A 24,447-nucleotide genomic window follows, 5' to 3' on the forward strand; every position below is an offset into this window, starting at 1 on the left:
CTAATCAAGAAAGTACTAAATTATGAAGTTTTTGTTAACATAAATAGGTCAAGAAGTGTCTAATCTATAGCTGTGAAATAATTAGAGAAAAGGGTGAGAGGGGTGAACCATGTAGATCACATAAATTCTACTACTAATTCAAGATAACCTCATTATGGTGAATTTTAGTACATGATATTCAATGCTTCTTGTTTTTATGTGTTTTTGAACTATCATTTGTTTCCCTCTCAACATCATTGAAGATAATTTGCTAGAGGAAAATCAAAAACATTGACAAGGTTGAGTTACTTTATGCGCAAAGGAAGTATACTAAACTAATAATATTACTTGGTATATGTAAGACGATAACTACAAGTACTTGGTAACTTGAGAGATTAGTTGGGAAAGGTAACCCATGAGATTAGTAGAGGTGAAGGTATGGACATCCTTGTGGGGTAAAAAGAAAGTATGCTAAACTAAGATTAGAGAATGATGGTATATAGTCAATAAGAACTAGCTAGTTAGTCCAATCGTATGCAGTGAAGGTTGAAACCATCATTAATATTCCAAGTGCCCTATGTAATTCCTACCTTGAATCTTGCTTTTTATCTTGTAATTTAAGTGCTACATATTTTTAAACACTACCTGTAAACTTAAAAGTATATTTATTTTATGCTTCAAAATTTTGTTTAATAGCTATTAAAACCCATTATTTAGAGATATATCATAAACATTGATGAACAATAATATCCTTAGTTTTGATTCTCAAATTCAGGTCTTTTGTTTTCATTCTCCATTTTAACTCTCTATCTCATTCTCGTAACGTTGTCATGTCATCACAATTTGAATTCAAAATTAACTCTATCACTTAAGATTTGTTAAAATTAAAACAATTTAATATTTAAAAATAAATAAATAACCTCCATTTGACTTAAATTATGACTCAACTACAACATTAGAAGAGCGAGACAGATAGAACAAAAAATTGAAAAATGAGATCCCAAATGAGGCAGATGGTTAGAACGAAAAATTGCAAAATAAGATCACAAGTCCTAAGAATCAAATAAGAATCAAATTGTGACTCAACCACAACAAATAAGAATCAAATAAGAATCAAAATTGCAAAATAACCTCCATTTGACTTAAATTATGACTCAACCACAACATTGTTCTTTTGGCACCTTCAATAAGAATCAAATCACTCCCATTACTATGTTGTTACACATGGCCATACAAGCTTTCTTGATTTTCCCTCATTGGATCTCCAATCAATGTCACTTCTAATTTCTGTGTAAGGTATTAAATGCCAAATTTTTAGGAAAATATAGCTGGCCTTACAACTATTTATAAAACTTATCCTTTTACATATTAAAGATTTCTACAATTACATAAAACTTCTGAAGAATTTCTCCATTTGGTTAATCCAACTACTTAATGGGTAATATCCTTCACGATTAAAGCTAGCTAGAAAAAACTAGTCACTCTTCAATATCTCCCTTACCTAGCATATTTCACTAAATCCACATTTCTACTTCTAGCTCACTGTTGTGAGTTTTCGCCCCTCAAACGGGCCTGCTCCAATTTCATTTCAACATTTTGTCAAACACATAGTGAGCAAGAGGGTGGAAAGGGAAGAAGAAGAGGAAATACAGGGTGTGCTCCAATGGTTGCTGCGAGCAAGAAATAGAGAGAAAAAAAGCTGCTCTTGCGAGAGAAAGAGAGAAAGAGGAAGAGGTCGGAAATACCTGGTGTGTGCTGGGGGAGACACAAATCGAAGTAGCTACCGTTGTCCGTCGCTGGTGGGGAGAGGGGTGGTACCGTCAATGGTGAAGAGGTGGGTGCTCGTGTGCGACAGTGGTGGACAGTGGCCGGTAGGAAGGTCGCCTGCGATGGAGAGAGACAGAGAGAGAGAGAGATGATGAGAGAGTGAAATGGGAGAGGACTGTATCTAATTAATTAAGGGACAAATGCCGACTAAATCTTTATTTAGTAGCCAAAATGTTATCTAACGGCGACTAAATATTATTTTAGTCGCTAAAAGTAGTAATTTGGCGACTAAACATTTTAGTCACCAATTAATTTTATAATCCCTCCAAAATTCAAAATTTTCCCACCAAATATTTTCATTCTTATATTTTAGTCGCTAAAAATAATTTTTTGGCGACCAAACTTTTGGTCGCTAAAGATAAAAAGTAAATTTTTATTTTTTATTCGGTGACAAAAAAAATTTAGCAACCAAAACTAGCCATACAACAACTAAAAGATTTTTTAGTCATGGAAAATAAATTTTTGGCGACCAAACTTTTAGTCGCCAAAAGTCTGAAAGTAAATTTTTGTTTTTTATTCGGCAACTAAAAAATTTTAGTAGCCAAACTATCTATGCATCGACTAAAACATTTTTTAGTCGCCAATTGTGGCATTTTTAGCGACTAATTTTTTTTTTAGTCGCCAATAATCAACATTTCCCGTCTAAAAAAGTTAGTAACTAAATATTGTACTTTTAGTGACTAAAAAAATTTTTGGTCTCCAATTCCACAGGTTTTGGCGACTAAATTTTTTTTAGTCGCCAAAAGTGCATTTTGTTGTAGTGATCCCTACCTCTAATCGTACCAATTTACTAGGCCAATCCTAGTCCAGCCCACCACAACAACTCGTTGCCCGAACACTAACTCAAAACCAATCACACCATCCACGATCTCCTAACACACTTCGTGTCTTACTGAATTGCCTACAACAACGATAACTTTACTTGGTATTCAACCAATTGCCTTACTCAACTATAGGAAACAATCATGCCTATTCCAGTCAATCATACATCATCTACAATGAACAACTCATGGCCTAAATGGCCCAACTAACTTCACCAACCTCGAGGAAAGTCAAACCACAACACTACATCTCAACCAACGACACCTCACAACACGGATTTCTAGGTTACCAACACCGAAGTTGAAACCATACACCACCATTACCAACACATACAAGTTCAAACCTAACTCTTCGTGTTTTAGAAACTCTAACACCACCAACACCCCTTCCATGGGTTACACAACTTAAAACAACACACTCAATTAGGGAACACACCCCACGCTACACCTCACACCTCTAACCATCCAAGGTCATAACTAACTCTAATACATACTAGTCTACAGACTAACAACCAACACCAAACATACACGATACCACCCAAGTGAGCATCCGAACTCAACCCTCACACGTCATCACAAAGGACTCGAAAACACTACCGTCTTTCAAAGATGTACTAACCACCACCAAGGTAACAACGTTAACTCACAACCAACGCTAATACACAATCGATATAGCACACACCGAGGTACCCATTTTGAGTTCACTACTTCTTTCCAGATGTCTCTATAAAAGAGAAAATATCCACAACCTAGGATACATAACACTAGTACCATTTCCCAAAATACTAACACAATCACATAACGATTATTCGAACAACCACATTGAGACTCCACTCAAATCACATATCGCCTACCACATAACACATAATCGTGCCAAGTCTACAAAGATAGTTCATCAAAATGAAGATATACACTCATATACATACATACACTCTCTATATCCCAATTTGTTAGTTCATTTCGGAAATTTCAACTTTTTAAGGAGACATACAATCATTACACTTAAATTGAAATTTTAAAATATTTTTTCACTACTTCTATTTTTTCAAAATTTTAATATATTTATAATTACTCAAAAGAAATAATTTTAGAAAATCAAATATTTCTTACTTTGATTTTTCAAGTAGGACTATTATTTTGAGACATCCAAAATGAAATAATGGAAATGGAGAGAGTACATCACAAGTTACATCCACACCTTATCTTATTTTTCATATAAAAAGAAGTTATATATTTTACTTTATTGTAAAGATACAAAATATATAATTTTTAATATAAATTTGATTTTTATAAAATTAATACATTTTCAAAAGATATTAATAAAATCTTTAGAATGAGATTAATATTTAACATATTTAATAAAAAAATAAATTCATAATTCATAATTTAAAGAAATTTACATAATGAAAATAATTTGTATGATTTGAGTTAATAAAAAAAATATTTTTGAATAAAAATATATTATTTTTATTTGTTAAGAGAAAATGTAGAGAGTAATAAAAATGTTACTCAAATTGTACAATTAAAAAAAAAATTATATTCAAATATATAAATATTAAAAAAATTATTTTCATTAAAAAAAGATAGAATCATATGAAAATGAAAATGATATGTTTTTTTCACCAAACTATTTTAAATTTTGTAGAAAAAAAATTTGAAGATTCAACCAGACATTTTATATTTCAACTTGAAAAATAGTTACAAAAATTAGTTTAAAAAAATTAATCGCATAGTATATTTCAACTTGATAAATAGATATAAAAATATAAAAATTAGTCACAAAAGAAGAATTCACATAATATATTTCAACTTTAAAAATAAGTTCAAGCTGTGCCTGAGTGCAATTCTATAAAAATATTTTTGAAAAGTGAGTATCAATTCTTATGGTGAATTTTTTTTATAAGGATAAGGGTAATTATCAATAATATTTTGTTATTTATCTGTGCAATGGTTACGTGTTTACCTTTATCTAATATTATATACTAGATTGCGTTTATAATTTATAATTGATTGTTTTTAAATTTTTCATTAAGTTATTTTTATAATTTAATTAATATATTATTTTGTTCTATTATTATTTGTAACGATGTGTTATCATTTTATCTAATTCTATTTTTTCAATATACCTAATACTTGTAATTTTTTTGAAAAAACTGAGAAACCAGACTCTAATATTAATTTAAACACAACAAAATAAAACACTTCTTAAAGACAATAAAATTTTAAGATTTTTTTGTAATAAAATCTTAATTAGATAGGGTCTTTTATTAGTTTGTAATACTTATGAAAATATATATTTTATTTTTGTAATTTTTTCAATGACTAAATAGATTTGAATTAAATATTTATGGACTTGTTAGATTTAATTGATAGTTTAAGAACTAAATAGATTTTGATTTATATATAATTTAGGAACTGAATAGATTCAATTCATAGTTCAAGAATTAAGTAAATAATTTGATAATAAGTTAAAGAATAGAAAATGTAATAAACCCGAGAAAATAACATTGATGTTGGCCTGTAAAAGTTGCGTATGCGTAATCGTATTCACATCCAAACTTCTCAAGATTTTCCTTTCATCAATAATATGCAATCAATAGGAAATTAATAAATAATCTCTTTAATTTTTCTTGTGTTCCTTGTTCAAATCTATGTTTTTATCATATGGTTTATTTCTTTGATTTAATCATGTGATCAAAAAGTGATTTACAAAACATAAAAGAGTGGGATAATAATTCCGGATCCACAAAAAACCATGACTGTTAAGACAATCTCAATTTAAGTTATATCCTGCATGTAACATAATTGCTTCTTCAAAAGCACACTCCAATTGTTTCACAAACAACAATTCAATTAGTTTTTCCCGGTGAAAAAATTAGACAATCAATCTTCCATTTTAAGTGAAGATAATCTTCCTTTCTAATTGGTTCTTATACTAGGATCTACAGCTTCAGAAGAACCAATGAAGCTTTTATTGACCTATACTATACGTGCTTTAGGTGGATGAACCAATTAAGGACAACTAATTTCACTCAAAAGAGGTAGGTGAATAAAATTGATTACTTTTTACATCCAATAGTTTTTGTCATACAGTTTTAAACTTCAGCTGCTTATATTTTTTTGAAAGTTTGCTTTACAAAAAACAAAAAAATATATTCATAAGCTATGGATGGTTTATTTATGGGTAAATTACAACATTCCTGCACTTTACACAAAATCGCACTTTAGTCCCTACACATTAAAGGGGTTATTTGAGGTGTCCTAAATAAAGTGCACTTTTTGACTTTTTTGACTAAAAAGTTGAGGAAAAAAATATGATTGTTTGGGTTAACTTTTTGACTTTTTATGAAAAAATGTGTATTAAAAAATTATATAAATTAGTGTGTAGAAGAAGCTTAGGTGTGAGTTGTACGGCCGTACTAACTGCACAGCTGAATTGATGCTAAGAAGTAGTTGCCTACTTTTTCGAGCATTGCACTGGACGGTATTGTTCGGCCCGTGGAGGCCATCACGGGTCCCATTTTGATAATCTGAACCGTTCAATGTATAAAAATCGTCAAGTATTATATGCCTATAAAAATCATGTTGATCGGATATTGATAGCTATCTGATCAGATTTGTTTTTTTTTCAACCGTTAACTATAATACCATCCATTTTTTTATACAAATCTAATATGATCATGTAGTTATCGATATCCAATCAATGTGATTTTTTACAAATATATAGTATTCAACGAGTTCTATACATTGACGACTCAAATTATCAAAATGGGACTCGTGATGGGGTCCCATAGGCCAAACAGCAGTGTTTTAAAATAGCACTCCAACTATGCAATTTTTCTAAAAGAGCGCTGCCACAGACTCTAAACTGGTTGTAATTTTGTGGGTAAATTTTTTTTTTTTTTTTTTGATTAATAATGATGGCATTGTTTGATTTGTTTTTCAGAAAAAATTTTGAGAAAAATTCTCTATAAACAAATTTTCAGGAATAATCAAACCAAACAAATTTTTTTAAAAAAAATCTCAAAATTTTGTTTGGTTACCTATTTTCCAAAATCACTCTCTCTCTTATACACATCAAATCAATCACTTTTTTTAAAACTCTCTCCCCAAAACAATTTTCCCAAACCATTTTTGAAAAAAAACAAACCAAATAAGTTTTCGTACTTTTTATCTCAAAAACTACTCTATAAACACAAACCAAACACACCCGATAACTTTTTAAGTTTTTGAATAACTTTTTAAGTTTTTGAATAACTTTTTGACCTTTTGGCTTTTTCTGGGTATCACAAACCAACCCTAAATTGTGATTCTTAACCCCTGCAGTTTTGGTCAAGTGTCACATTGACCCTTCTGTTAATAGTGAGACTAACAGAAGTTATCCTTTGGGGAGCTAAGTGTCGCAATTTTGATGTGTAGGGACCAAAGTGAGATTTTGTATAAAGTGCAGGGATGCAAATTGTAATTTATCCTCACATAGTTTTCATGTGACTAATCTCTGTTAACAATAAGACTAACAGAAGAGCCAAAGTGACACTTGACCAAAAGTGCAAGGAGTTAAGTGTCACAATTTGATGTATAGAGGCTAAAGTGCAATTTGATGTAAAGTGCAGGGGTGCAAAGTGTAATTTACCCTTTTATTTATTTAAAATCCACCTTTGTTCTTCCCCATCCATCATTGATGCTTAGCTCCAGTGCGGACTCATTCATTAAGCACCATTCTCACATAAGTCTCGATAAACCATAGTTCTAGTACCAGATAGTTGATAAAACAAAAGTGTGTGAAATAGCAGGTTTCGAATGAGCATAAAAGCATAAAAGCATTTTCGAAATAAAAACCAGAAGGTTACCATGTAGAGTACCCAATACATTATAAAACAAAACCAAGTGACAAAGGGCAGGCTTTGAAAGATTGTAAAAACATTTGGAAACAGAATATACAGCATCTTTGTTACAAACATCAGTACTTCTCTGCAACAGGTCTGGAAGGAAATAGCCTCAGAAGAAATGTCATCAATGACCAAAGGCAAGAGACACCAATGACTTGGAAAGCCACTAGCATAGCAACCATGGCACCACTTCTTTCCAGCACATCTGGGGTTACAGGAACCCCCTTCATTGCAAACATCAACCTCTCAATGAAATTAGCGGCTTTGCTCAACTGATAGAGTCTGTAGACCTGCCAAAACAATTCAAAGTTTTCATAACTCGATTTTTTCATCCTAGAAGAAAGGAAAGGAAGTTAAATAAGTTTTGAAAGTCATATACCTCAAAGATTATAGGCACTAGAAACCAACAAGATGATCCACGTTTGTCAAGGCACATTTCAAACACAAACTGAGCTAGACACCCAGCAAGAAAAGGAGCTATTGCAACCAAGGCTGGCAACCCAAGTACTGGCCAAGTAACATAGACAGCAAAGAGAGGAGCAATAACCTTAAAGCCCATGGTGAAGAAGGCAGATGTCAAGTATCCTCTGAGGCCTGTGATGAGGCCCCACCTCTTTGGGCTGAATTGCAGATATGGCTTCTGAACAAGGTCGGTTACAAGTAGAAAAGTTGCAAGACCAATATAAAACATGACCTCAGAAGAGAATGAAGCCAGAATTTCTGCATTACCATAATCATGGAAGTTAAAATTGGATTGTTTATTCATAAAGAGAAAAGAACATAACAACACGAAAACAACACATTGCCAAAAGTTTAAAAGGGATACATATATGAGAAGTCATGTATACTAATAACAGTTTTTCATTGAAGATTTAAACCAAACAAGTGCAGTAAGTATGTTGCAGTTTGAACTATTGATTTACGTAATTGGAAGTAACCAATTAGGTTTATGACAAAACCTTGATTCCTATGAAGCACAAAACACTTCTATGGACAAAGAGTGTCGTGTCGGACAAGACAATATGCGGACACTCCCAAAAGCATGCCAGTCTGCCAGACACTTCATAATATCAGATACTTCGACAATACTTGTTGATCCTTCTAAACAAAACCTATGTGATGAATCTCTTTATAGTAATAATATTATTCATTCTTTTAAATGCAATTTGTGCACTCTAAGGTGTCGTTTGACAACATTTACAATTTATTGTATTGAGTTTACACAAAACATAAAGCATGTTTATGTCTATTTTCGGTATAAAAAAAAAAATGTTTGGTACACAAGTAATTCAAAATTTTGTTTTTGAAAACAATGAAAATGAGGGATGGTGGGAGGTGGCTGTCGACGGTTAGAGATTGTGGCCAGAGGTGGTTGTTGGCCGTGGGAGGTAATGGTCAAAGGCGCTTGCCACCGGTGAGAGCCAGTTGGCAATGGTCGAAGCTTAGTTGCACGAAACGAGAGTGGGAGCGTGGGAGGATGGCCACTTAGAAGAGTCATAGTGTGGGAGTGTTTATAGATTATTTTTATTGAAAATATATATATATATTTTTTTTGATTGGCACCGGAGTGTCCGAATTAAAGCCTGACTAATCCCCAGTGATGCACAGGTCCTCGGCAAAGAGTTTCCCACAAGTGTACTACAGTTAATTTAAGGGTTTTCCCCAGTCTAATGACCCCAAGGAATTGTTAACACCTAAGAGGTTTCAATCTCTAAACCATGGGGCAGCACACCCCCAAGACCCAAGGCCAACCCCTTGGGGTTATTATTAAAAATATTTTTAATTTATCTATACAAACTTTTTTTTTATATAATTTTTAATTGACACACACATATACATATACATATGTGTGTGTGTGTGTGTGTTATAAATGAGATTCAAATTTTTTTTTTATATAATATTTAATTAATTAAATACAACATAAAAATATTCTTTAAAAATGAATAGAAAATAAAAATTCATTCTAAATATAAAAACAAAATGAATTAATAAATTCGAACATTATAAGAATATTTTAATTCATTCTCATTAATACTATCATCAAAATAGATGTCCACAAAAAATATATAATAGGTCATTATCACTGAAACTTTAAATCACAGAGACCAAAAAATTAATGAAGTGATATTATTGAATCTTCAAAACACAGAGACCAATAAAAATAATGGAGTGATATTCTTGAATCTATAAAACACAAAAATCAATAAAATTAGTGGAACACATAAAGGCATTACCTTTAAATAAAATACAATAAATGATCCATTATCAGTCTCAAAAGTAGATAAAAAGAGGGAGAAAACGAGAGAAGAAAAGAAGATCAAGAGACAGAGAGAAGAGAGAGAAGATCGAGATCAAGAGTGAGAATGAGAGATCAAGTCTTGATCGCTTCCTTCTCACATTAGATTCGCATTTCTCTCTCCTCAAACTTGCGATTCTTCTCCGATTCTTCCTCAAAAGTGCAGAATCGTGCTTCTTCCTCAGATTCGTGAGCATTTTCCACTATTCTTGCTACTAAGGGCCGAAGGTGGTTGTCAGCCATGAGAAGTGGTGGCCGAAAGTGGTTGTCGATGGTTACCAATTGACCGCCTAAGGTGGTAGTTGAAGGTAGTTCTCAAAAAAAAGATGGTGGCTAACAGTGGTTACCGTCGGTGGGAGATGGTTGGTGGTTGGTGATTGAGGGAGATGGTAGACAAAGATGGTTGGAAGAGAAGGTCATTGGCAAAGGTAGCCGGTAGTGATGAGCAATGGGGGGTGGTCGGAAAGAGTGGGAGAAAAAAGAAATGAAAAAAATTAAATAAAACAAAAAAGCGAAACCAAATTTTTCGTGTTTACAAAATTTACAACTTTTTGAAAAGAAAAATAGATGCCAAACAAGTTTTTGTTTACAGTTTTCAAAAATTCTATAAATATAAGGTGCCGTTTGGCAACATTTATAGTTTACTGTTTATTTTGCGTATAAAAAAATAAAATAAAAACATGTCTTGTACACAAGTATTTAAAAAAAATTTGTTTTGAAAACAAGTAAAAAGAGATGGTTGTCAATGATTGGAGATGGTGGCTGAAGGTAGTTGCCACTGCTGGGAGGTGGTTAGCAGTGGCCAAAGTTGATTGTTGGCCACATTAAGTGATGGCTGAAAGTGATTGCCAATGGTCAAAGATGATGACCAATCAGCCGCCCAAGGTGATTTTCAACGAGTTGGTGGTCGAAGGTAGTTACTACCAGTGGGAGGTGGTTGCTGACCGAGGGAGGAGGTGGCCGAAGGTGGTTCGCTAAGGAGATCATTGGTGATTGTAGCTAGTAGTGATAAGCAATGGGCAGTGGTTGAAAGGGTGAGGAAAAGAGGAAGAATATATATATATATATATATTTAAACAAGTGAAAGAAATGTAGAAACCAAACTTGTCTTTGTTTAGAGTTTTCAAAAATTCTGTAAATATAAACATAAAATTGTAAATATAAAATGTTACCAAACAGGCCACATTACCAGACAAACTCTAAACTTTACCAAACATGCCCTAAATATGTTTTGAAACATTTATAAGATGAATATATCATGTATATTACAATATTCTATGATTATTTTGCATTCTTTAGACAACAATTGTTACGTGAACGATATCTTGATGTTAAAGTTATGAAATATATGATTTTTTTTATTTTAATTTTTTTTCCCCTTTGAATAAACTATTCATATATGGGGATTGCTACTATATACACCCCCAAAAGTTGCATATGGTAATGATGTAGGACACGATTTTAAAAATTTTTATATTTTTAGTTTTAATATTTTTGATATATTATTTGATTAGGATTCATGTAATTTAGTAATATTTTAGAATTAGGTTTCTTAATTTGTTTTAATTTCCTTTTCCTAATTCCTTAGGTTTCTTGTTTTCCAAGAATTAGATTAGTTTATTGTTTTTTAATTTTAGATTTCTTGATGTCCAAGAATACTTGATCTCCAAGGTTTAGATGATTATAAATAGCTATTTAAGCCTCACGGCAAAGACAACTTTTATTAAATAATATTCAAATATTTTCTCTTCCTTGTGAATTCAAGGTTCTATTTTTCTCGTGGATTCGAGAACTCTTTTGTCTACAAGAACATTATCTAGTCCCCGTCCGTGTTACGTGGACTCAACAGTTTGGGGTGAAGTACCCATGTTGACATGTCTCAACACGGGTGCGTGTATGGGATCTGTGTCAAATTCGCCTCCTCTTTTGAGCACGGCTAATAAAAAAAGAAGAAGGTTGAGATACTTACATCGATGTACTGGGTTCGAGATCTAGATTTGTTGAATCCTTAGTAGCAGTAATCGTGGATATCGATCTCGATCTTTCTGTCTTTCGATCTTCTTCTCTGTCTCAATCTCTTTATCTCGATCTTCTTTTCTCTCTCTGTCTCGATCTCTCTCTCAATCGTGTTGTGCATGTGTGAGAGAAGAGAAGAGACAGAGACAAAGCTAGAGAGATTTCATCGTCGTGCTGTGCATGTGTGAAAGAGAGAAGAGAACAGAGGAGTTTGACTAGCTACTAGATTGTATCGTAAACCCTAATGGGCTGGACCCAAATAAATAAATAAAAAGTTTGGGCCGATTGCCTGGCTTGTATCTTAAACCCTAATGGACTGGACCCAAAAGCTTGGGACTATTGGTTGGTTTGTATCATAAACCCCAATGGGCTGGACCCAAATACATAAATAACAAGTTTAGGCCTATTTATAAACTCAGTTCAACAGTAAAAATTTAAGCTTTTTAGTGTTCTATATATGGCCAACATCTCTATTAATAACATGGGCTATTATATGACTTATCCATATGTTTGATCATATTTATAAAAAAATTATTGAGCTAACTTTTTTCAACTCATCTTCATATAATAAATATATTTAAAAAGTAACTATTTAACGTATCTCCATATCCGTATCCAAATTTGAATCCATATCCACGTATCCTTATTTTTAATTTTGAAGTGTCGGATCCCTAGCTATGCACCCGCACCCGAGTCCGTGTAACATAGATCCCTGTATATTCCGCTGCGTCAAGTGGTATTAGAGCAAAGATTTGCCTGGCTCAATGGCATTCATCGGAGTAGGAAGCACAAACCCTATTGACAATGATCATGCAGTAGAAGCCATATGGAATGTGATTGAGGAACATTGGCTAGAGATGCATGAACTTCGCAATGAAATTTGTAATTTACTTGCTGAATTAGGACTATTCGTCAACCAGAGGCAACCAACAACTGATAGCATTTGCGCCGAAGGATTCACCCGAGGCCAACATGTTAGCTTACGTTATTTTGTAGAAATTTCATATTTTAACAGTTCAAGTAAGTTTCAAAAAGAAGATTTTCTTGATTGGTTGCTTAATCTTGAAAATTTCTTTGAATACATGAAGATTTTTCATGAAAAGAATGTTATATTTGCATCCTACAAACTTGATAAAATTGTATTGAAGTGGTGGAATGGATTATAAGATTATCGAGTTTGCAAAGGTAAAAACAAAATTCATTCATGGTTAATAATGAAAAAGTTAGAAAATTTTATTTTCATAATCATGAAGATATATTGTCATATACGAATCAAGATAAATCAATGGAGTTGATAAAAGTTTGCAATGAAATTGTAGTTGCAAGAGAGAATATTTCACATCCTAATATTATTTGTGTTGAGGGTACTTATAAAACTAATGAAGAAGATTTAAATATTCAAGAGGAAGTTCTATTAGGAGATCATGAGAAAATTAAACAAGAGATTTCAACCGTATGCCATGACGAAAGTCAAGACAAATCAAAGATTGTTGAAAGGATTGAAACTTATGCCTTCAAATTGGAACTTACTTCAAAGGAGGAAACTGCTCAAGTTGAGAATTTTTCCATAAAAAGTGAAGATTCATCAAAGAAGAAGATTTTAAAGTTCCAATATCCAATAAAATTACACAATTCAATTCATTCACCGATGGACGCTAAGGAAGAAAGAATTGATTTTATAGGTGTCGAAAGTTTTAATGTGATTTTTAACATACATTTGATTGATCTTGCCAATCAATTGAAGATTAGCTTGAAGAAAATTTTGCACAATCAATTCATGGAGATTTCTTGGGCATTACAACTAAAGAAAATAAGGTATTCAAAATATTTCTTTATTTGACATGGAAGATGGTAGATATCTAGTCAGAACTCGAGAACGAGTTCTTTCAAAGAAGGGGAGTCTAATGTAGGACAAGATTTTAAAAATTTTTATATTTTTAGTTTTAATATTTTTTATATATTATTTGATTAGGATTCTTGTAATTAGTAAAAATATTTTAAAATTAGGTTTCTTGATTTGTTTTGATTTCCTTTTCCTAATTAATGAGGTTTCTTGTTTTCTAAGAATTAGATTAGTTTATTGTTTTTTATTTTAGATTTCTGGGTGTCTAAGAATACTTGGTCTCCAAGGTTTAGATTATTATAAATAGTTATGTAAGCCTCATGGCAAAGACAACCTTTATTCAATACTATTCAGATATTTTATTCAAGATTCTATTTTTCTTGTGGATTCAAGAAGCCCTTTCGTCTACTAGAACGTTATCTAGTCTCCATGTATTCTGATACATTAGGTATGCACAAATTTTAACCACAATAGTTTATAGCTTCCACTAATTTGAACCATAAAAAACCCAAATTGGTTCATAACAAAACCAAATTGGTTCATACAAAAATACCACAAAAGCCTCAAAACCTATGAAGCATGGTTATTTCGACAAACATGCCGTACCCATACCGGGTACTTATCGGCGTATGGTACTTCTTTGAGATTACACATCTATTAACTCTTCTCGAATCATTGAGATTACACATCTATTTATAGGCTAAAGACTCTCCTAATTCTCTAAGGACTATAACTCAAATTTAGAAACTAAAAATATTTAGCAACTACTAATATTCTAGACCAACTATGACTACCAATTCTACTTCAATCATAATAGGAAACTTCAATAACTTTTAATTCTACTTCATTATAAAAATAAGAAACATAGGGTGTGTTTGGTTTGGTTTTAGGAGATAAATTTTCAAAAAATATTTTGGGGAAAGAGTTTAGAAAGTTTTTTGGTTTATTTGGTTGTATATTTTGGAAATAGTTTTGAAGTATGGGAGTTTGGGATGATTTGATAATTTGTTATAGTTGAATAGATATGTGTGAAAGAAAAAGTGATTGAGAAGGAGAGAGGAGAAAGAAAAAGTGATTGATTGATGTATAGAAGATAGAAAGTGATTTTGAAATTTTTTTTTTTTCCAAAATCACTAAACCAAACAAAATTTTAGAAAATTTCCTCCAAAATTTGTTTCTCAAAAACAAACCAAACAAGGCCTTAGACTTTTAACCACTAAAATTATTTTAGACATAATAAAACTCATATATAATGATTCATTTAATAACTTGATAAAACCCAAGGGCGACCCCGACAACTCATGTCCTATAATTATTGGAATTATCATTGTATCCTGAATTACTAAAATCTACTATAATGACATGAAAACTCAAAATAATTTGAAATCTTTAATTCTTAATGCCCTAAATGTGCTAAATGTGAAATTCCATATTTGCTCTTTTACTTCTTTCCATGATCTTCATCACATATGTTCTGCTAAATACAGGTACATATTGTTAAAATTCACCTACTACACACCTACCACTACCACCTACTACACACTCACCTACTTCACCTACTCTCCACCTACTCCTCACCTACTCCATACCTACTACACACTCACCTATTCTCTTCCCACATCCTCTCTTCTATATATAGGAATCATTGTAATATATCAAAATATCAATCAATAATATCAATCATCAATACATATTTCATTCTCTCTATTTTTCTATACATCAAATTTAACATGGTATCAGAGCAATAAGATTTAGACCTATATATTGTTTTCCCCCGGCGGGCAGCCGGCCGGCAACCTTGCCTTCGCTGCCCGTTGGAGTTTTTCTATACATACCTTCTCTCTCTCATCTAAGCTAGGGTTTTCACGATGATGCAACCCGCAACGAGCGTAGTTCAGCCACACCAGCAGAACCACCTTCAATACCAACAACAGTCATGGATGATTAAGCAGCAGATGTATTACCACCAGCAACAACCCCCTCAGGCGGCTGCCACGGCGGTTCAACAACCCTAGTACTCGGCGTCCCAACCCTCCAGCGCCGACGAGGTCCGCACTCTTTGGATCGGTGATCTCCAGTACTGGATTGATGAACAGTATCTCATCAGCTGTTTCGCCCATACTGGCGAGGTGGTCTCTGCAACAGTGATCCGTAACAAGCAAACTAGTCAATCAGAGGGTTATGGCTTTATTGAGTTCGCAAATCATCCTGCTACGGAAAGAGCGTTACAAACATATAATGGTACCCAGATGCCAAATATTGAGCAGAACTACAGACTGAACTGGGCATCCTTTGGTACGGGTAAAAAACGTCAAGATACTACCCATGACTACACCATATTTGTTGGAGATTTGGCATCTGATGTTACAGATGACATGCTGCAAGAGACTTTCAGACCCCACTACCCCTCAGTTAAGGGTGCAAAGGTTGTAACCGATAGGATGACCGGAAGGACTAAGGGCTATGGGTTTGTCAGGTTTGGAGATGAAAGCGAACAATTGCACACTACCCCAGGAATGATGATCATAAGCCCCACTTGCTTTTTTTTCTCACCCACGAGCCTACTTACATGCACCACCCACTATCTCTTAAAATATTTTATCATTTTTTCCACCCAATACCTCATCATCATATATTTTCTCTATATTTTAATCTGTACACATATACCTATATATAAATTGCTTTCTTTTACTTTATCTATCTATATATATTTATTTTGCTCCCTCTTTTCCAGCGTGTTTCCATTCTCTTCCACTTTCTTTTCTTTTCTATCTATATATCTACATATTTTTATTTTATTATTTACCTCACCATACGAGCCCACAGATTCACCCACCTCTGCTTTTTTTTTTTAACTCTTTATTTTATTTTATTTCATTTCCCACACTGATGTTTTTTATATAATCCATCTACCAATATTTTTTATCCCTTGTTTTCTTTATCCCTTGTTTTATTTCATTTTATTTTTATTTTTACACAAACCACTACAAAAAAAAAAAAAAAAAAAAAAAAAAAAAAAAAAAACACCAACACCATTTTACCATCTTATCATTTCTTCATGTCGGGGATCAACCCCGATCAGCATTTTACACAAAAAACAACAACAACAAAAAAAAAAAAAAGAAAAAAAAAAAGCAAAACAACAACAAAACACCCAAAACAACCACCTCCACAGGCACGTTTTTTCTTCTCTACTCTGCCGCCGGTCTCTTCTTCTTGCCTCCGTCCTGGGCGGCCCTTGACGGTGCTGCCTCTGTGTTTTCCACGCCGCCGAGCACGTTCACTCCCCCATACTCCTCCACTGCAGCATATGGCGGACCTCCAAATCGAAACATCACGGTGGCCTTCCGCTTCAGCTCCTTGTTTTCCGCCTTTAGCACACTTATCTCTGCTCGCGCATCCTTATACATGTGTTAGAGCAGAGCCAGTTGGGCGTTTAACTGCTGCACCTCATTTGTCCTACTCTGCAGCCGGTTCGACAAATTTGTAACCGCAGTCATGGTTTCCACACATGACTTCAATGTATACTGATTGGCCTCCACATCCGACTGCACTGCCATTCTTTGCTCCACAGACCGCATAGGAAAGTTCAACGGAGCAAACTCCGGGGCGCTTGGTTGAGGTTCCAGTGCCACCGCACCAGTTATCTCTCTTGTTGACTCGTTGAGGTCGGGAAAGAGAGTGAGCAGACCGCGGGAAGACGAAGCCATTTTTCTGGGCAACAGAGTGTTACAGAGTATCTTTCTCAGCAAAACGAAGAATTTTTCAGAGGTTTCTCTCAGTTTTTCTGTCTCAGCTTCTGCCTCAGCCTCAGCCTCCGTCTTGGTTAAATAGCCGAGGCAACCACGCGTATCGCGCGCCACTTGACGCCAGACGACAAACGGGCGCGCCAGCCAAGGCACTCACGTGCCTCGCCATCATATCAGGCACGCCTTTTTGATGGCACGCCTTTTGAAAGATTGGGCACACCTTTTGAGGGTGCGACTTTTTAAGGGTCCGACAAGACTCTGTAAACTGTCCCGACATTGATTCCGGTTAGCTCCTTCATGGGTCCGACAAGACTCTGTAAACTGTCCCGACATTGATTCCGGTTAGCTCCTTTATGGGTCCGACAAGACTCTGTAAACTGTCCCGACATTGATTCCGGTTAGTTTCTACAAGGGTCCAGCAAGACTCCGTAAACTGTCATCACAACTGTCACAACATTGTCTGCTACAACGGTCCGACATGACCCCATAAACTGTCTTCTACATCGGTCTGACACCGCCATCCAGTGTCCTCTACACCGTTATGACACCACCATACAGCTGTCATCACAACTGTCACAACATTGTCTGCTACAACGGTCCGACATGACCCCATAAACTGTCTTCTACATCGGTCTGACACCGCCATCCAGTGTCCTCTACACCGTTATGACACCACCATACAGTGTCCTCTACAACGTTATGACACCCCCATACAGTGTCCTCTACAACGTCATGACACCACCATCCAGTGTCTTCACCAATGGTCTGACACGACCATACAGTGTCTCCTATCCTCTTTTATTTTTATGTATTTTCTTGTTTTGTTACTCTCTCCAAACTCAAGTTGGTTAGTTCCTATCCCCCTTGAGTTTGCGGGGGCTGTTAAAATTCACCTACTACACACCTACCACTACCACCTACTACACACTCACCTACTTCACCTACTCTCCACCTACTCCTCACCTACTCCATACCTACTACACACTCACCTATTCTCTTCCCACATCCTCTCTTCTATATATAGGAATCATTGTAATATATCAAAATATCAATCAATAATATCAATCATCAATACATATTTCATTCTCTCTATTTTTCCATACATCAAATTTAACACATATCAAGGCAATGGGCATTCTTGTCTCCAAATATTCTTAATTTGTTATGTGGTCTTTCTAATCCATGAGGCAAAGCTGATCAGAGTTCGGATTTCTTTTCTATCTAAAATCTAATAATTCAATGATACAGATGGTTCACAACAAAAGTTTATCATAGTATCATAGCTCTAGAAGTAAGTAGTTAATCTCCTAAGCCAACTAAGGCATGAACTATTATATCCATGGCAGTAAACAGCTAGACTGTGTTGATCTGGTTGGTTTCTTAAATACTATTTTTAGATCATGATTAAAATCCAAATAAAACAGAGCAGCATGCATCCACACACATACATTCTGAAATCTGAAGTATCATCTAAGTGAGACCCAGCAAGGCATAAATCTCAGTGAACTGCCTATTGCTCTAAGAATGGCAGTCATCAAAAGAAATCATAATCCGGGATTTTGGAGAAGGCCACTTCGCCATGGATTTTTCTTTAGGTCCTTGTGTTATATCAAATCATAAAGCATTATATCTAGCCATACAACTGAAGCACCTCAAACCGTGCTATTAAGGGTGTCCCTTCCTCCTCTTTCTCTACTACCTCTAAGAAAACAAGGAAAAAAACAATAAAATTAAAGGGAACTAAAAGGGCAAAAAAAAAAAGGTTTCGCATGCCATTGGATTCGAACTACTAAACATTTGAATAACTATATTGGAACAACACTGCCATGACACATAAATTTTGTGTCAGGGATCAAAGTTTTCATGCCACTATGCCGGTCAGTCTCTGTCAAAAACAATTTTACCAATTAAACCAAGCAATGACTATCACTAACAGTTAAAAGATTTGAATATTTAAGTTACTGAAAGTATTAATTTTAGCATTCTGGTCCTAGGATTCATGTAGCCAACCTAACTAAATGAGACACAAGACTTGGTTTGGTTTGGTTTGGTTTAGGCTGTCCAAGAAATAATGCATATCAGAACACATTGCCTAAAAAAGGTTATAATACGAGGGTCAGTTCCTTTAAACTTGATATGCATATCAGAAGAAATAATGACAAAATTGTGCACAAATGCCTGATTATGAATAGCTAAAAACATCAGAACTAATATTATGTACCTGAGAGAATCTCATCCTTGGCAAAGGCATCTATTGCTGCGATAAGAAAAAACTGTGGAAGCACCAACGACGAAATCAACGCAACAGGAGCCAAAATCCAGAGAAAGGAGCCAGTACTTTCCTTGAAAGGGGCCGATACCAATTTGCCTTCTTCAACCAACTGGTGAGTCAAACCATGAAATGACACAGAACCTGATTTACCACGAAAAGGTTCCGGTTCATCAACCCCATTTACACGCAACTTCGTCACGTCCTTTCCTGAGAAATTCAACTTCCCCTCCTGATTAGAATTGGAAACACATACAACAATTCCTCCTTTACTGAAGCTCCAACCAGAAGAGTCCCTTCTTGTCCTCTTCAAACCACCAAGCAAATTAACTGAACAAAATTCCCAGTAAGAGAAAAGCCAGTCTATAGTTTAAACCCTCGTTTGGGTGCAGAGAAAGAAAGCAAAAGAAAACAAAAGTTTCAAATGGTTTAAGTTTGTTGTTGCTTTGATTTTGAAACCTAATGTGAAAAGATTTCTAATTCTGTTCTTTTAAGAATATTTTCTCAGGAACCAAACATAGAGTAAAAGGGTAATTAAGTGAAGGAAAGAAAGAAAGAAATCATATACATTTGTATGCATTTTGGAGCCAAAGTCTTCGGTCCTTGAACCCGACATGGCTTCTAGATGTCTCGGAACAGACAGAAAACGAAGGAGAAACCTAGAAGAAATGAAAATCAAAATTGAAAGTGAGAAATTAAGGATGAGAGAGCGAGAGAGCGAGAGCGTGATTGATTGAAACTGTTAATTTGGAGAAATTACTCACAGTTTGAGAAGAAAGCGAACGTTGATTAGAAGATAATCTGATGTTTGGGGCGTGAAGCCTACAACAAGCTGACTGCAACTCCATCCTCTTCTTCTTCTTCTTCTTCTGGCTTCGTGTTTTTATTTCTGTCGAGGGTTTTAGCAGAATCCGGTCTTCTACTCTTCTCTAGCCTTTTCGACCGCTTAAACCCCTAAATCAGTTTTTATTTTATTTTATTTTTTGTATTTTTTTTATTAAATTTTTTTAATATTTTAAGTAATTTTTTTTTAATTTTTAGAAACGCTTAACATCAATATACTTACAAAGTATAATATTTGTGAAAAATATTTTTAAAAATTGCTAAATGCCAAAAATATAAGAAAAAATACGGGTTCGTTTGGTTTGTATTTCTGAAAAAAATTTGGGAAATTTTCTTTACAAATAAGTTTTTAAAAGTAATCAAACCAAACAAATTTTCCCAAAAAAATTTCTCAAAACTTGTAAACCAAACAAGTTTTCCAAACAAATCTCTCTCTCACACACATCAAATCAATCACTTTTTCCAAAACTCTCTCTCAAAATAATTTTCCAAAACATCTTTTGAAAAAAACCAAACCAAACAACTTTTCGTACTTTTTATCTCTAAAACACATCTCTCAAATACAAACCAAACATACCCAGTATATTTTTCATATTCTTGCATATTTATTGATTTTTTAAAATATTTTTTTTTAAAATATTTTACTTTTTAAATATATCTAAATAAGGTGTATCTAAAAAAATAAAAAACATGGCTTAAAATTTTAAAACTATTCATTAAAAATTAAAAAAATATGAAAAATAAAAAACTTAGGCTCCGTTTGGTAAGCCTCTCAAAATACAGTTTTACCCATTGATTTGAGTGTGTTGTTTGTTTGGAGCTTTTAAATCATAATTGTACATTTATTTCTCAAAACTCAATTCAAAACATAATCATTACTTTTCAAAACTCATAACCAAACACATAATTCAAAACTCTTTTCAAAACTCAATTCAAATCAATGTTTTAATTTTTTAAATATTTTAATATTTTAATTTTGTTAAGATTTTAAATATTTTAATATTTAAATATGTTATGATTTTTTAATTTTTTTTTAATTTTTTAAATATTTTTAAATATTTTAATTTCAAAATATTACGATTTTAATTTTTAAAATTTTAAAATATTTTATAAAAATAAATTCAAACTCTATTTTATAAAAATATTTTAACTTTTTTGTTATGTATTTGGTTACGATTTGAGTGTAGAATTGTGAAAATAGTATGGAGTTTCAAGTTATGCATTTGGTTATGAGTTTTAAAAACAATTTCTTAATTGAGTTTTGTTTTATGTGTTTGGTTACGATTTGAGCGAAAAGTTGTTTTTAAATTTAAAATATTAACATTTTAAATTATTTAAATTTTTTGAATATTTAAATTATTTAAATTTTTACGATTTAAATTTTTTGAATATTTATTTTAATTTTTTACTTATTAAATTTTTTAGATTATTTAAATATTTATGATTTAAAATTTTTGAATATTTATTTTGAAAAAAAATTATTTCCTTTGTAATATTTTCAATTAAAAACTTAATTAATGTTATTTTCTGCTAATAATAATTTTTCTAATTGAATTTTAAAAAGAGTTTGGTTATGAGTGTTGATCAGAATTTTCAATAGTGTGAAAGTAGTGTGTTTTGTTATGAGTTATAATAATTTGAATTAAGTTTTGAAAATTATTTCCAAAACTCATAACCAAACAAATTTTCTTACTTCACATGCCAAATCAAACTTTCAAAACTCAATTCCACACTCAATTCAACACTCTATTAAAAAACCATAACTAAACAAATTTTCTACACTCAAATCATAGTTTCACAACTCACAAACTTAAAATACAACTCCTACTCTCAAATCATGTAGAGTTTTGTAAATATGATTTGAGAGTATGAGTTGTATTTTGAGTTTGTGGGTTTTGGAATTATGATTTGAGTGTGAAAAATTTGTTTGGTAAAAAAGTTTTGAAATGAGTTTTGAAAAAAGTTTTGAATTGAGTGGAAAATTTTTGATGTGACATATAATATTTAATACAAAAATTTACAACTCATAACCAAATATACAACTCAAAATTCTATTAAAGTACATAAAAAAAATTTAAAATTCAGAAAATATTTTTTTCGAATATATAAAAATTAACATATCAATTGCAAAAAATAAAATAAAATAAATTTGCACTGTTCCGGTTAACCAGCCGGACGACCAATTAGGCCAAATTTCAAAAAAAAAAAAAAATTGAAAATCACGCTCTCAGACAAAGTTTTCTGCAGAATTGTGGAAAATTAGTTCCACATACCTATTCAAACATCATATTGAAATGTGGGTTTGGAAATCGTTCCAAATAGAGCCTTAATTTTCAAAAAATTAAATCAAAAAAATTGAAATCAAACACAATGAATAGAATCGATTGGTAGGATCAAAAATAAGGTCCAATAACTATTTAGCACGTTGCATACTGTTTAATCGTTTAATTAGATATTTATATTTCCATAACAATGGTATATTTTTTTAAAAAAAAATAAACGATTTATATGATTTTGATAATTTTTTTAAAATAATCATAATTATAGATTTTCGATTAATTTGATTGTTTGCATAAATATACTCGATGAATTCTACAATATGAATAGTTCGGATTATTAAAAAAAATTTGAAAAAACTCTCATCCCACACCACAGTATCCTATGGGATCTCAAAATCTGCATGTACGCTTCTAATTGGCCAATTACTTTTCTAAAAGTGTAGTGCGTAAGGTGTTTGGCATAACTTATATAAGTGTACTTATTTAAATAAGTGCATTTATTTGGATCACATCAACTCTTTATTTTTTTACATATTTTTTTGTAAAAAAGTCAATATATATATATATATATATAGATCATCCTAAACATCCCCTAAATATTGGTTGACTTGAAAATTGACTTTTTGGTAATTTTTAGGCTTCGTTTGGCTAAGGCTTTTTGGACTAAAAAACACAAAAGATAAAATAGTTAAATAAGTCAATAAGACAAAATGTCATTTCTAAACCATAATTATTTAACTTTTTCTATCACAAAAATTAAAAAAAAAAAAAAATGCTCAAACGAACTTTTTAATCCTAAACTAATAAAGTCTCACTCAAAAAAGCCAACAAAAAAAGTTTTTACCAAACAATAACTTAACTATTTTAGTTAATTATTGGTGACAAAGCTTAATTTATTTATAATATATTATCAAATATTGCAATACATGTTGCATATTTTTGTAATAAATATTACGTGTTTGTTATTAGAATTATAACAATTTATGATTAAAAATTATATATTTTTGTGATAATGTTAATCATTTTGTAATTTACAAATATTTTGATAAAAAAATGCATCCATTATCACAAAATACGTATATTCATTTTTGAACTATAAATTGTGATAACTCTATTAAAAGTATTACGTAATATTTATTACAAAACAATTTAACATGTTAAAAAAATACCTAACAAGTGCATATAGTAATATGGTAAGGGATTTCCATATATTATGGGTGTGTCAGGTAATATGATATTGCCATTAGACTTAATACATAGGGAGAATTGTCAATTAGTTATGTTTTTCTCATGACCTAACCTCCGACCTATGGGATTAGAGACGTAGCCAGCCAGTAATCTAAAATTATCAAAGACCTGCTTAATAGTAAATAATATAAAGGGGTTATCGGAAGGCAATGCTATCACATTACATCGTCCAATGACCTGTAAAACTAAAATAAATAAACAAATCTTTATATGCATCCCTGTACAATTATCTAATACTATACCATTCACATGTACCATAAGCATATAGAATACCCAAGGAATTATGCCCTTAATTAACAGTCGTAAAACAAAGGATCTTTGCGATAAGTCACTTGATCACTTTACAAAAAGGTGAACTCATAGTCACCCCAAAAGCCTTGGACTTAGA

The 24,447-nt window shown here is 32.6% G+C and overlaps 1 protein-coding gene across 1 annotated transcript; it reads right to left on the bottom strand.

Moving 5' to 3' along the window:
• Nucleotides 1-7,473: 7,473 nt before the first annotated feature.
• Nucleotides 7,474-20,629, bottom strand: LOC114284041 (tRNA-processing ribonuclease BN). Its single transcript, XM_028226916.2, has 5 exons — nt 20,454-20,629; nt 20,258-20,348; nt 19,642-20,019; nt 7,896-8,236; nt 7,474-7,806 (listed from the first exon to the last, which is right to left on the bottom strand). Exons 1-5 carry the CDS (start codon nt 20,535-20,537, stop codon nt 7,588-7,590), a joined length of 1,113 nt encoding a protein of 370 aa, XP_028082717.2. The 5' UTR covers nt 20,538-20,629; the 3' UTR covers nt 7,474-7,587.
• Between the last annotated feature and the right edge of the window lie 3,818 nt (nt 20,630-24,447).

The sequence above is a fragment of the Camellia sinensis genome, chromosome 6 (genome assembly GCF_055761805.1).
Source record: "Camellia sinensis isolate YWXY chromosome 6, ASM5576180v1, whole genome shotgun sequence".
In the NCBI taxonomy this organism is placed as follows: domain Eukaryota; kingdom Viridiplantae; phylum Streptophyta; class Magnoliopsida; order Ericales; family Theaceae; genus Camellia; species Camellia sinensis.